At 42.3% G+C, this 15,304-nt stretch overlaps 2 protein-coding genes across 3 annotated transcripts in view; one reads left to right on the forward strand and one right to left on the reverse strand.

Annotated features, from left to right (window-relative positions):
• SEPTIN2 (septin 2) overlaps positions 1-8,305 on the reverse strand; it is a 15,767-nt gene extending 7,462 nt beyond the window's left edge. Inside the window, exons 1-4 of one of the 2 annotated variants that reach the window (XM_079977297.1) lie at positions 8,183-8,305; positions 6,079-6,106; positions 2,789-2,912; positions 1,292-1,378 (exon numbers count right to left, since the gene is read on the reverse strand). In XM_079977297.1, coding sequence (XP_079833423.1) covers positions 1,292-1,378; positions 2,789-2,912; positions 6,079-6,087 — 220 coding nt within the window. In that variant the 5' untranslated portion in view covers positions 6,088-6,106; positions 8,183-8,305. Of the gene's footprint in view, positions 1-1,291; positions 1,379-2,788; positions 2,913-6,078; positions 6,107-7,798; positions 8,097-8,182 lie in introns of those variants that run through there. The other variant, XM_079977298.1, reaches the window with a different exon arrangement.
• Positions 8,101-15,304, forward strand: part of HDLBP (high density lipoprotein binding protein) — a 53,770-nt gene continuing 46,566 nt past the window's right edge. Inside the window, exon 1 of the mRNA XM_079977326.1 lies at positions 8,101-8,238. The gene's annotated coding sequence lies outside the window, so the exon portion shown is untranslated. The remainder of the gene's footprint in view (positions 8,239-15,304) is intronic.

The raw sequence follows: 15,304 nt of genomic DNA on the forward strand, positions 1-15,304 counted from the left end.
GATCTCAGGATGGCTGAAGGCAAGATCAAGAGCCTTTGAAGCAAGATCAATAATTAACAGTAACTAAGTATCTAGCTAAACTACAGCTGAGCCACAAACAGCAAAATAATCTGTATTTTTGACCACAGTGGTACCTCCGGTTACGAACCTAATCTGTTCCGGAGGTCCATTTGTAAACCAAAACTGCTCATAACATGAGGCGTGCTTTCACTAATGGCGCCTCCCGCTGCCGCCATGCAAATTCTGCTCTTATCCCGGGGCAAAGTTCGCAACAAGAGGCATCTACTTCCGGGTTAGCAGAGCTCATAACCCACAGCGTTTGCAAGGAGGGTGGTACATAACACGAGGTTCCACTGTATTGGTTATATTGTAGAATTAAAAAGTTTAAAGTCTTCAAGGCCTTCTGGTACAAAAGGAAAGACATCTGTTCCCCCACCCTAAAATAGATCAATCTATATGGCCTTGATCACAATTTGCTATGAGCCCAACAAGGTTTTCTGATGAGCAAATACATGCAAGTGTCAAAAGCAAGAGACTCAAACTACAAGATACAAAAGAAGGGCAAAATAAACAACGCCTACCATCAAGGCTAAAAGAGTTAGGATATGGGGAACAACTCCCTCACCAGGAATACTGCATTGCATTCTGACTTTTGAACTTTATCAGTATTTTTTAAAGATCAAAAAGGGGAAAGATGAAAGGAAACAATTATAAATGATTTACTATAAAAAAGTAAGAGCCTTCATCTAGGACTATTGTGTCAGAAACAGTGGTCTTATTCACATGTCCAGCTTAACCATAAGGTTATGAGGATGAGTCACAGTGAGCATTGGATTCATGCCCTATCCCCTTGAGAGTGGTTGAGAAGGGATTGGGTTGTTTTAGATAAAATTCAATTTAGTGTTATGCCTCAACCCTAAACTGTGCTGAATTCAAACTACACTGAAAGAACAATACTAAGCTCCTTGATGCCGCACCAGAGAGGGAGGGAAGGAAGAGGACATGAGCCCAGGACATGCCTTGTCTCATTCATGCTAAACTACAATTTAATACTGTATTATGTTCAAATCAGCCAAGTGGCTTTCATGAAATGGTTTTCAACTGCTCAGATGTCTGCAAAAAGCTTTGTGTATTTTTGTGACCACATGGAGTAAGGAACAAGGCACTTAACTGGTACAAAACTGCATTAAGCACCCATGACTGGAAGTCCCCCCACTTTTCAATCCTGGCTTACACAAATTAAGTGTTTAATAAGATTCAAAAACAGAAGACACCAAAATTTCATGTTTACCAGCTGCTCCTGGGATTATTCTTTCTGGATAGAGATCTGTTAAGAACAGGCTGTTTATTAGAGTAGATTTTCCCAAGCCAGATTCACCTATGAATCAATATGAAAATAAAACCGTAAGAAAGTATTACATATTAATGAATCAGCAGAAGGTTGGACCTTTCACTATTGTACATCGTTACCTATTTCAAACTTGGCAACAGACAATGAACAGTTAATATTCTTCAGGCTTACAAAGCACACCTTCTAAATAAGTTAGTATTGTGACAATTATTTTCAGTGTTCCCTGCATGTAGGAACAAGCTCTTTCTGGGAGAAACCCAATTATGGGGAAAGCTTCACATCTTGACATTCTGCCTATCAGACATCTTAATACTTGTGTGTGTTCCCAGACTTATTTTTGGGAACTCCAAACCACCTGCAAAAGAGATTACTAATTTGCATATGGCAAAAAATGTGTGCAATTTTTTGTGTAATGTTATTTTGTTATCCTGCCCTGTTAACAGTATCAAAGAGGGGCAGGCTATAAATCTTTTAAATAAATAATTAACTAAGGAATGTCTTGGAATGGAAAGCAGCATTGTTTCAGATGGTGGCACGGATCTAATTTGCACTGCAGGTTAGCATCACTATAATAATCTTTACAAGCGTTTGGACAATTTTATCTGAAATACCACATTAACCATTTATTCTTTCATATGCTAGAGCATTGAATGGGTTACCCAGAAGCTGAATGATCAACTTTCCTGATTCCCTAATTTTACTTAAATGCTTGATTTATGCAAGTTTGGTAGCAAAATGATTGTACAGTAATTAAAAAATAAATAAATCAGCAGGTTTAGAGAAAATATTACCTCCAGATTACTGGAACATCATTAATGTATGATGGTACACTGAAAAGAATGGGACTGACTTCTGAGCTCACATGTGTAGGATTACCTGTCATAACGATGGTAACTGCTCACAGAGGATATAGATAGAAAAATTGTTTTATGGAGCAGCAACACTTAGGCCATTTTGCAGCATCTTTGAAATCTGGCCGCAACACACCCAGAAGGGTTCCTGAAGTCCACTACATTTTAGGGAGCAGGTCCTGAACATGTTACTAGTTTCTGCTGCTAGAGCTTTTGAAGCCCATGTATTATAAGAATCTTGAAATAAGTCTTTAAAGTTTATTTTTTCAGATTTTTCGCATACAAAACTGCCTTTTAATAATGAGAGGCAATAATAAGCAAGCAAGTACTGTACTCTGATTGGAAGTGACTTCCCAAGAGGCATTTCCGAAACCTGCTATCAGAGAACCTTAAAAAAGATTTCAGCAATGGAAGCAGGCACACTACTCTATAACTGAGTTAAAGATTCTTTAATAGGTTCAGATTTATACCTGCTAGTTCTTGTGAATAATGATTACTTCAGATATAATGTCTATACAGGACCTTCAAGAACAAAATTATGAATAATTACTAAATTCGACTTTATTAAAATAAAAAGTGATCTTACCAACCACCATAAGGGTGAACTCAAAGCCTTTTTTCACAGACTTCCGATGAACCTGGTTTGGAAGGTTTGCAAATCCAACATAACCAGGAGTTTCTGGATTTGTAAACTTTTCAGCAGGCTGTTGCTGAGAAGAAAAGAATGTAAAATTAAGATTATTAGTTTAAATACTATTACATTCTGCTATTTTGAGGTGGAAAAATTGTTCATGGAAAAGCTACCTACTCTACTCTCTACACCTCCTTTGATTGTTCCTTCCTCTTGACTCCAATTGTGGAGTCTGGCCTGGCTCAAAAAAACCATTCCAGGCTTCTTACACCACAATTTATTACAACAGAAGTATCAGGACTGAAACCCTTTCCCTTGCCCCTCTTTGCCATTAACGAACTCTGGCTTGTTTTAAGACAGAATTCCCAACACAGGTGTACCTAGGGTCCCTTGCACTCTTGGTAAGGAGCTGTGTTGGCACGTCCCCTCCCCCACCCGGAAATATCACTTTACTGCAGAGGACAGGAAGCTTTTCCTGCATTTGATCTCACCATGACAGCAGCGTCACATTGTCACACACATATATATGTCATGCACTCCATAATCCAATATCCGATTTCTGCGTTCCCGACAAGGGGTGGGTTTTGCTAGCCCCTAGGTACGCCTCTGATTTCCAACCCTGACATAGCCAGGATTTTCAACCAAAAAGGAAGGAGGAGTGTTTGGCCCAGACACAGGACAGAGGGAGTGCATCTGTTCCTGCTTCTAGGGCTCTCAGCAGTTTTTTTATACTGTTGGCTACAGTATCTTCCAGGACTAGCTCTGTTGGATAGTTTTAGGGGCACTTTTTTAGTGGTTCTATTCCTACCTGTAGGGCTGTGCCCAGAGAATAACACTGGGAGGTTGCGTCTCAGTCCCATGATCCTTGTGTTATTGTGTACCGCAGGGCACAATCTTGTTGCCAATATGCTGCTATTAGTAGCAGCTATTACAAGTTATGGGGCAAAGCATAATCAGTACACTGGTGACATGTAGCTCTATTTCTCCATAACATCTGAGTTAGGAAAGGCTGAACATAGGGGGCCACTAGGTGGCGCATCGGAAGATGGCTGACAATAACATCTCTCCGACCCACACGAGGTAATTTGGAGGCTATGATGGGGGTAATTAGCCTCCTTAACCCCCCCAGGATTATGGGGGGGCGGCCCTTGCCTGCTGTGCCCTATACCACCCCCGAATTTGTGGGGGTGGGGGCACTAGGCACAAAGCCCTCCTGTGGGATTATCGGCACTCCTCGACGCCGTCCCCGATTCGCGCCGCTGGTTGCAATGATCTTTAAAAGAAATAATTTGGGCATGATTAATTGCACATACATCAAGGAAAAAGGGGAGTAAATACTGCTGACAGAAGAGATCTCTGATAACAAGACAACAATAAAATACGAGAAGAACGTCAAGATACGGTAATGACTGAGGGGGGAGGGGGGGAAAAACCTGCCTCTACCTTTTTATGTGATTTAACAAGAATCCCCCTCCCCTAATGAGTCAGAAATTAAGGACTTAAGCTGTGGATTTAAGGCTGTGTGGAGATAAACTTTCCATCCAAAGCAATGTTTCAAGATGAAGCTGGAAAGCTAAGAGTTTTGGAGTGACGCAGTCAGGAAAAAATGCCGTTCGCCATTTTGTGAGGCATTGTGGGAGCTCTTGGGTCTGGGAGGAGAAAGAGAGAAATAGAGTTGTTTACATATCGTGAATCAACTCCTCGGTGGGACTTAAGAGCGACAAATGCCAAAATTTACGATGGATAAAGTGATGTTATCTACGAAGGAGATATATGGAAACCATCTGGACTTAGTGGAGGAACGGGAAATCCACACAGGATTATTACATTTGCTATCGGCTTAAGGAGACTAACAGAAGAGATCGTAAAGGAAAAAGAGAAATTATACGAACAAGATATGATGTGGCAATACCAAGATAAGACTGGATAGAATTATGAACTTTGTTTGGACTGATTGGGACTGATTTGGACATTAACGCAGTAATAAGAAGATGATCTGAATTCCCCTTTGGATCTTGAAGTATGGGTTCCCCCAACAAAATTTAAAAATTTGGCTTTGTAATTCGGAATTTATATGATGTGATTTAATTTGATGTGATTGGCCAGTTAATAAAAATTATTTTTTTTTAAAAAAGGAAAGGCTGAACATAAACTTTAGTCTGAACCCCGGAAATAGGAGTCACTGTGAGTGAGTGGTTCCCCTGTCTGGGAAAATGGCCAATTGCTTCCTCTGCCTGTGGCTGCACTCAGACTGAAAGAACAGGTTTTTAGTTTGTGGATGCTCCTGAATCCATCTCTCATTTGAGGCTTAGGCAGTCTCAGTGCCTAGGAGAGCATTTCACCAGCTACAGGTGGTATGCAAACTATGGTCATTATTGGATAGGGATAGCCTGGCCATGACGATTCATGCATTGGTAACTTCAAGACTTGATTACTGCAAATGCAGTCTACGTGGTGCTACCTTTGTGCTTGGTCTGGAAGCTCCTGGTGTAAAGTTATGCAGCTAGACTTTTGGTGGGGAAAGACTACTGTCAGCACATAACCTGAGTGCTTAGAATCCTGCATTGACTGCCGATGTTACCAGGCCAAGTTAAAGGTTATTGTACAAATATACACTGATTTTTGGTCTAAGATACCTTAAGGAGTGCCTGATTCTTTACATCTCAGTTTGATCACAGAGATCTTTGGGGGATGCTTTGTTTGTTGACTCCCACATGACTCAGATGCGCAGCTCATGTCCACCAGGAGCTGTGCAATCAGCTCTGTGCAACTTCACCTTGGCTAAGATCAGACAGGCACCCTCCCTGTTGAAATTCAGGTGCTTGATAAAGGCTTTAAAGTAAATTTTATTAGGCCTATTTTCTGATTACCTGTGGTTTCTATACTTTTAAGCAGCATATTATTTGACTTATCCACTGCTTTATTTATTGTTCTGTAACTTGATTTGAGACAATTTATGGTGAAAAGTGACATATAAGTATTGGAAATAATAATTTTAAAATAATAAATAGAAATAGTACTAAGTGACATGGTAAAAAGACTGCGGGAGAAAACATGACTTTTATTTCCATAGAGGTAGAAGTAGTTTTAAAAAATCCATCCAATCCATCACCTAACATGGATTAACATTGAGATTTTTTAGAGAGTATAAAAGCAACATGATTATATTCCTTCATTAGTTAATTTAGCACACCAGTATCAAAGAACAAACCATCAAAATAGTTATGAGAAAAGGCACATCTTACCTTGGACATGTTTATGGAGGTGAAGAATCTGGGGGGAGAGAGATCAGTTTTAATCAGAGATATTTAAAAGCAGGCATTTGAGAGATTATACAAAATTTGGGGGGGGGGGACCCACAGAAAATTGTTTAAAATTGATAAAATCTTATTAAATTTCTGTGAAAAGGAGCAAGTGAAAGAGATTTTGGTAAAATGGCAAAAACTGAAGAGATGTCAACCGTGTGGTTAGTACATGACCCTGTACTAAAACAGTATTGGAGTAAAATAAAAACCTTAACTGAGAAGGTAGTGCGTTCTCTCTTTTAACCTCCACAAAATATCATCTTTCAAGAACTGACTAGCTAGATAGTAACCACTAGGTCATGATATGATAAATGCTGGAAGTAACATAAATACCAAACATATATGAATGGGTAAATTATTAACAGCCAAACTGACATCTTTTATAATAAAAGAAAATGATCAAATGGGAAAAGTATTTTAATAATGTCATATCTACATGCTTGAGTGTAATTCTGGGAACACATTTTGAAGTTGTGACTTAAGCACCAACATCCATAATATCCTGCAGAATAAGAGTGTGAAATCCGAGTGGAATTCCTAATAATTAAATACTGCATATGCCTGTTTCAATAGGAAATAGCTCTCTGTGGACATCAGAATTATGTATGGAGCTGAACCCGCCCACGACTGGAATGTGGGCCCCCTGAGAGCTTTCCACCCAGCATGTCCTCAACCTACAAAGGTTTTGCCCCTATAGCTCATACATGCACAAGTAGAGAGCTATTGTTGGGGGAGAATTTTCATTTCGCTCGTAACTCAACTTTGAAGTATAAGCGCTGAGGAAGTTATCCAGATAGATGCAGGAGTCGGGAGAACTTAATCCAGACTCCCACTCCGTAAGCGAGAATCGCACATCCTCTGCAAACTGCCCCCCTAGAAGGCCCACCCAGCACGTCACTCCTGCTCTTTCAGCACACACGACACATCCCCAACCTCCAACCGGAAATCTGTCGCTATACAGAGCGAGCACAGCTGTGCTGCTCTTCTCCGCAATGGCATTTTGGAAATCCTCCACTTTCGAGGAGGGCAAGGCGCCCCCCGCCCGCCCCCGTCTCTTTTGGAGGAGAAACACCCACCGGAATAATGAACCCTTCCCGATTTCATAAGCGATTTTCCTCCCTCGCCATCCCGTGCTTGACTGTCTCGTAGTAGCGTGGGAAGGAGCACCCAATGGTCATCTAGTCTCCACAAACACACACACACACCCTACATACAATACCGTGATCGCAAGTGTTTTTGAGAGCCCCCTTCCCCGATGCGTTTTCGTGGATAAGTCACGTTTGCAGTCAGCTAAACTTGCTGACCCATCTGTCTTTTTGGCGGCGGAGATACAGCGTCAGTCGCAACCCATTTCCTCCCCCGACACACCCCTTTCCCCATTTCCTTCCAGCCCGCTCTTCCCTGCTCCCACCCGAGGCGAAAATGCCGCCCGCGAGGCAGCGGAGGGGCTGAAACCAGAGCAAGGGATGGCGGGCGGGGTATTTCTCGCCTGAAAAGCGAGGTTTCCCCCCCCCCCCCTCGCCTCACAGAGAGACAGGCGGCGGCTCCCAGCGGGCCACACGAACGCACGCGGGCGCGCGCCAAGGGAAGGAGCCCACGGCCACCATCCCCCCGCGGTTGCCCAGCCCCAGAGAGAACCTCCTCACGGGCAACGCCTCACCTGGCAGCCGCGCCCCGTCCTCGCTTGCTAAACCGCCGCCGCAAATCTTCGAACCCGCCCAACCGCTTCACGGAGTTCCGCGGCGCATGCGCGCTGGCGCCTTCCCACCCCCTCCCGCGGCCTGTGTCCTTAACCCGTCTCCATCCGCAGCGTGAGGCAAAGACAAGCCTCTTCGCGAAAAGCGCCCCCGCCCCGCGGCCCAGCCTTCGCACGCGACAAAAGCATGGGGGTGGGTAGTAACAAAGGCGCGTGCGCGACTCAGCCAATACTGGCTCGCTCAGCCCCGCCTCCCCCAGTTGCTATAGTGATACCCGAGGGCAAGGATGGGGGGGGAGGAGTTTCCCCCTTTATCTTGGCGGGTCACGCACAATCCTTTTCCTTTACCAAGATGGCGGCTGGTCCTTCGTATTCGGCATAGCTGTGCTGCGAGCCCATGCGAGGTAAGAACGTATGCCTCCCGCAGGCCAGCCAGAACGTAAAGCGTGGAGCGGTAAAGGTATACACGGAGCAATTTGCTAGTTTGACCTTTCTTTTCATGAAGGTTTTGGGCCATGGCGAGATCACATTACCGAAACAGGGCCTGCAACGCGCGGGAGCTCCGATATTAACCCTCATTAGTAACTCTATGGTGTCTTCAATTTCAATTGGCTGCTGGAGGGCACGTGGTGTCACTTGCCCAGTACCATAGAGAGTGCGGGAATGAGAGGTCGTAGGGGGATAGGCTAGAGGTGACCAGCTGTGGGAGTTCCTTTGCATTACTTCGTATTAGGTTCCAAACGGCGAACCTTGCGCTTGTCTCTTAACCCAGTAATTCATTGCAAGCCGTGAAAACTATAAGTGATCTCGAGCCCGCATTTTCCACTCCCACAGAAGCAAAATCATGTGTGTAAAATGTTCCCTACTATAGGATAGCCAGATACAATTCTCACAAAAGGGATGGGGTCTTTCCTCATCGCTACATGCCAATCACCTAGCAAATGCCATATATTAAGCTACTGGTAATGTACAGAAGCCCTGCTCTCCTTTGCACCTGGTGACCCTGTTATGTTCATGGACTACTGAGACCCATACAATGGAGAATTTAGCACTTGTTCATACTATTTTCTGCCAGGCTGACACATCTCTGGCTTTGAAAAGCCCTTCATCTCGGTTTTATGCTGTGCTTAAATTACAAAGGCCAGCTGTTTTTGTGAATTTGATGTTGGCCCAGGCTACAATAGCTTCCCCATTTGCCACTTTACAGATTTTATTACATCTTTTTATAACATTTATTTAAGATTTTTTTTTGTTATACGTATCTGAAAATAAGTCTCATTGAACTCTGCAGGACTTATTTTAGAGTAGCCATGCATTAGAGTGCACTGCAGCAAGACAACATTACCAGTCTTATTAGTAGTCCTGGGTTTGCATGTTATGAATTGGTAGCTTGCTAATGAATAAAAGAATAGATGCAGAAGAGTAGAAATAAGCAGGATATTTTTGCAACAAAGGTAGAAACTTCCAAAGCTCTGTAATTAGACAAGAATTATTTAACTTACTAATAAATGATTAGGAACTGGTATGAACTGCAAGATAACCATTTGCAGAATTTGAGTTGGTGTGATCTCAGCAAAATTTGAAGAGCTTGAAATGGAACTCTTCCAATCAGGTTAGTGAGTAACAGAAAATGCAGATTCAGTTGCTAATCCCCTGCAAATTTACTTTAAAGCAATTCTTGTTTTGCATGATGGGACATGCAACACAATCCTGTGTGTTTTTACTTAGAAGTAAGGTCTACTGGCTGAATGACAGCTTTCTTCTGAATAACTATTTAGAATTTCATTTCCGACATACACTGCTAAAGTTTGGTCTGCAGTCATATCCCCTACTTGCATTCTTCCTCAATGAAGCCTAAATGTGTAACAGCATTTGCTTCCACTTCTCTCTTACTACCAGTTCCTATCCTGTTCCTAGTCTCTGTCACTTATTGTCTCAAATACCAACAGAATGTAGATTTCAAAAATGCAAGGAATTGGGCTCTTCACATGCTCAAAATAAAGCATGCATATTTAACAGCATTTTATTTTTTAAAAAACTTGTATCTAGTATGGTCTACATCAGGGGTCAGCAAACTTTTTCAGCAGGGGACCAGTCCACTGTCCCTCAGACCTTGTGGGGGGGCCAGACTATATTTTTTGGGGGGAAATCAACGAATTCCTGTGCCCCACAAATAACCCAGAGATGCATTTTAAATAAAAGGACACATTCTACTCATGTAAAAACACACTGATCCCCAGACAGCCAGGTTTAGAAGGTGATTGGGCTGGATTCGGCCCCTGGGCCTTAGTTTGCCTACCCATGGTCTACATGGTGAATTATGGTTTTTTGAATAATTCAGTATTCTTCCTGGTCAGATAGCATGAATTCAACTATTGTCTTATAACTTTTTGAAGAATGCTGAGACAGCCATTTTTTTAAAAATGCTTTTTTTGTCCCTTGTAGCTTTTCACTTCTCTTAAGCAATGCAGATAATTTAAACACACATCCATAAACATTTCAAATGAAGGAACCACTCTTAATATTAAGATTGCTTAGATAATGGCCTAGTTGGGATGATTTTATCTCTGTTTAATAAGCCGAGATATGTACAAGCCTTTTTCATGTACACAGCCCCTTCACTCCTCCCTTTGTGGTATGAGTAATCAAACTAGGAAGTCTCACTGATTAATCTTGGTTTCCCATTTCATCTGTACCAGGGAACTGTGATTACCAGCTTTTGAGCAAGCCAGGCTAGTAACTCATAGTTACTGAAGTTAATAGCCAGAATTTCCTGACTTTGTTGAAATGATAAACCATGGTTAGAGACTCCCTCGCTTGATTGCTGAAGCCATAATAAAGGAAGGTGTGAAGGAATTGTGTGCATGGACAAAATATGAAGTATGACCCTCTGAATGTGGTAAATCAGTTTAACAACAGAAGCAGTTCTTACCTTCCCTATTTGGAAAATTTCCTTTCCCTTGAGATACCTATTGGTAAAGTTTGGTGTACAGATATTTAACTTCCAGCTACCAATGAATATTGAGGGTGAAAGGTGTATGTACAGTGTATGAAAGTTTTCATATCACTTGAAACAACACATTTACACAGTTCATATTGAGCAGTTAAATAATACTGAGCACAAGTAAGCTAACAGATCTAAATTGTAGATAAATTTGTATTGAATTGCAGCTTTATGGTGAAATAACCATCAAACGTAGGGACGCGGGTGGCGCTGTGGGTTAAACCACAGAGCCTAGGACTTGCTGATCAGAAGGTTGGCGGTTTGAATCCCTGTGACGGGGTGAGCTCCCGTTGCTCGGTCCCTGCTCCTGCCAACCTAGCAGTTTGAAAGCACATCAAAGTGCAAGTAGATAAATAGGTACCGCTCTGTGGGGAAGGTAAACGGTGTTTCCGTGCGCTGCTCTGGTTTGCCAGAAGTGACTTAGTCATGCTGGCCACATGACCCGGAAGCTGTCTGCAGACAAACGCCGGCTCCCTCGGCCAATAAAGCGAGATGAGCACTGCAACCCAAGAGTTGGTCACAACTGGACCTAATGGTCAGGGCTCCCTTTACCTTTACCTTTAACCATCAAACGTGGCAGAGGTCTACAAATGTTGAATTGGATAATGAACCAGCTGTCATGTCTGGCCAATCCCTCCCTTCTCCCAAGGCTTCAGACTTTCACCCAAGATAAAAGTGAGAACTTATTTCATTTGCACTGGCATATGGAGAACGTATATGGCAGGAATATCTCCTCAGAAGAAATCCCTGTTATTTTTGTCCAGACTGCCGCACAAGTGAAAACTGTCAGGTGGAAATCTTGTGCTGAGTGTCCTGTATGCCAGAGGGCCTGCAGTGAGTTGGCAAGTGGAGTTATGCAAGCCTGAACCCTCAGGTATTAAGCCTATCTTGCTGCATGGGCTGGGCCAGCCTTCCCCAATCTGGTGCCCTCCAAAGATTGTTAGACCTAAACATTGTTAGTTCCTGCCAGTATCACCAATGGCCAGGGATGATGGGAGTTATAGTGCAAAACATTTGGAGGGCACCAGGTTGGGGGAAACTGGATAAGACAGCTTTAGTCACTGATGGTATTATCATGCAGCATTATATCTTCAAATGTAATTACAAACGCTTAGCCATCTTTATGGTCACAAATTCCTTGAATGAATAAATTAATTATACCATCATATTATTCATATGGATGCCCTTTGAGACTACCAGAAACAAGTTTTGCAAGATTAGATAAATATAAGACCCCTGGTCTTATATGTAGACCAGGGGTCCCCAGCCTGTGGCTCCTGAGCTGCAGGTGGCCCCCAAACTCTTTCAGGGCAGCTCCCAAGCTACTTGGCTGCTGCTGTTACTCTCCTGGCTTTTTCCTTCAGCCCTACACTGTTTCTCATTGTCCCGAGGGACACCATCTACTGCCACTGTCCTGTGCTTCCCCTGCAAATATACACCAGCTTCATTTTTTCTTCTGGCCTCCAAGTAGCACCATAGTGGCCTCTGTATATAGGAATGTTTCCAAATCCATTTGAAGTGGCACCGGAAGAGGCAAGTGAATTATTTTCAGATGAAATTCGTTGATTTGCAAGCCAATGATAATCCCAGTGATATACAAATAGTTTTTTATTCTGGCCTACCTGATATATTTACCAACCTAAAGAAATTTGCTGCAGGCATACTTATAGTCTTTGGCACCACATAGATTTTTTTTTCAAAGATGAAAATTGTCAAATCCAAGTGTGGGTCAAAACTTACAAATGGACATTTACGTGGCATTTTAAGAGTGTCTGTCACAGACTTTAACCTGGACATCAGTGCCTTGGCTAACAGAAAACAACCACAGAAATGACCAGGTAAGCATGTGAGGACATAGATTCTATAATACTTAGATTGTTTCAAAATGGATTGAGTTCAGGTTAACATTTCTTCGTTGACCTCTGGCTTTTTACTTTTGACCTTGATTAGCAAATTAATAATGTTGAGTCCCATTTTGATTCAAGCTGCCACCCTCTTTAGGCATTGGAATCTTGAATATGGCCCCCACGTGTCACAAGGTTGGGGACCCCAATATAGACAACCAGTTCTCTGAGAACTTTAATAGCCATTTTCAATCTGAAGAATGCTATAATCAGCTGAACATGATGTTACAGACAAGAGGCTTGATGTGTTATGATTAACCTTCGTAGGGGTAATGGCTTCCTGAATAGTAAACCATCCCATCACTCTTTGATTGAAGACATCATGTATTAGGATATGTGATGAATGCTTTCTGGCCATTTTTGTTTCTGGGAATAGTTGGATTGGGTTAGACATCCTTCTTGGATAACTGGGATAATCCTGTTCTTCCAAAATTAGTAACAGAAATTGATTTCTATTTGGCACACTTTATAGAATTGTTTTTACATTCTTTAGACTGGCCATTAAGAAATAAATACTGATTTTTAAAGGGCCTAAGTGAAACTACTCATTGCAAAATTTTGCTTTTTGTGAATCCACAATGCAGACCTGTTTTCTCTTTCCCCCCTACCTACTACAAAGTTGTTGTGCCTCTTGTAAGCTCACTTGCTTGAGACTTGTGTCATCCTAATAATCTGAGAATGGTGAGGGCATACTATAAACAACTTTTCCTAGGAGGAGAAAACGTGAGCGAACAATGGCGAATCAGTCTTACTGAAGCTGTTTTATCCAATGGGAGGGTAAGCAGGTCAAGACAGACCTTTTGCCTCCCCTGAAATTTCTTCTTTATCCTCCTACAGGATATGTCTGATCTTGATGTGTGGGGGAGGTGCAAGTTATGACAAGCTGTCCTCCCCCATTTGGAAACTTTAATTCCTGTTGAAGTCATGCTGTGACATGTTGGCACAACCAGAAATTCCTACATTAGGAGCAGAAAACAATGGGATGCAATGGAACCCTTCCAGAATATATTTTATCTCCAGCATGGAGTTGGTGGCATGTTAGGTCACATCTCGTATTGCAACCGTATATTTTGAAGGATGTAAAATATCTGCTTAAATGTCAGGGTGTTTTTTTGCACAGACAACAGAATGAGATCTAGTAGCCTGTTATACTGTGATGGATTTAATCTTGCTGCAGACCATCTATTAGCAGTACATGTGATCGATTGTGTGGTTTATTCTGTAGAATGTTGCAACACGTTTAGGGAAAACATTGCAAGGAAACACGGTGGAATGGAGATCTGGCTGAGAAATGCCTGGAGAGGTTCGAGTATCTGATTCTCACAAAAGTTTATGGATTGCTGTTGTAGGGGCAGTTACCTGGAAAGGAAGTTATATTTTGCCTTGGCTTTTAATGTTAAAATTGTTAAAAGCCAAGATGGAGAAGGCAGTTCCTCTGAAGTAGCATGGAAGAGCCCCTCAGTGTGACAACATGGGTCTCAAGAGTGTTCCGTTTTCAGTGTGGACCAGCATGCGTTTAAGACCCTAGTGGTACGGTTGTGCACCCAGCCCACACTTTCTCTCATAATTGCAAACTTTAAAAGGCGAGAGAGGAATAACACATGCTAAGCACTTTAAACGCTTGAAAACACTATACTCATGATGATTACTAGTACTACTACTATTATTTTTTTGAAGTGAATATGGAGATGCAACATTGTCTAGCGTCAGAATGCTGCACTTCCCTTCCTTCTTGCATGTTTTGACATTGATAGACATAGTGACCTCGGCCATTGAGGCTGGACAGGAAGAGTTGTGAAACACTTTTCTAGTTGAAGATGATTGTACTATGTGAATAAGTTAAAAGAATTCACACTAGGTTCCGAGGAGCTTAGAACTAGCTGGATGGTGATAGTCTAGCAACGAAAGAGTACAGTGGTACCTTAGTTCTCAAACTTAATCCATTCCAGGAGTCTGTTCGACTCCTGAAACCATTCGAAAACCAAGGCGCAGCTTCTGATTAGCTGCAGGAACTTCCTGCACTCAAGCAGAAGCTGCGTTGGATGTTCGGCTTCCGAAAAACGTTTGAAAACAGGAACACTTACTTCTGGGATTGCAGCGTTCGGAAGCTGATTTGTTCAGCAACTAAGCCATTCAGGAACCAAGGTTCCACTGTACTTCTTGAAGGAGATATGGCAATGTTCTAAGCACAACTTATTTTGATTGCATTTATCTATATTTGATATTAGAGGATTTTTCTGTACTTGAGGATTTTGCTTTAGCATATGGAAGAGAAAGGGGACATGTGCAGTTTGGGGAATTAAATTATGTACTGTGAACCAAGCTCTATGAAAGGCAATACAGGCTCCCCCCTTACATATGTGGGGGTTACTTTCTGGGACCCCGTGCACATAAGTGAAAATTGCGTAATTGGGGAACACCCTTTAAACACCCTCTCTGCCACTCTTTCTCCAATCCAGATCAAAAATACTGGATCCAAAAATATCCAGAACTAGAATTGAAGCTCTGGGGCTGGCTGGAGGTTAGAGGATGTGTGGAAAAGCGTTGGCTGCTGTTGCACTA

This window comes from Podarcis cretensis, assembly GCF_951804945.1.
Source record: "Podarcis cretensis genome assembly, chromosome: 5".
NCBI lineage: Eukaryota > Metazoa > Chordata > Lepidosauria > Squamata > Lacertidae > Podarcis > Podarcis cretensis.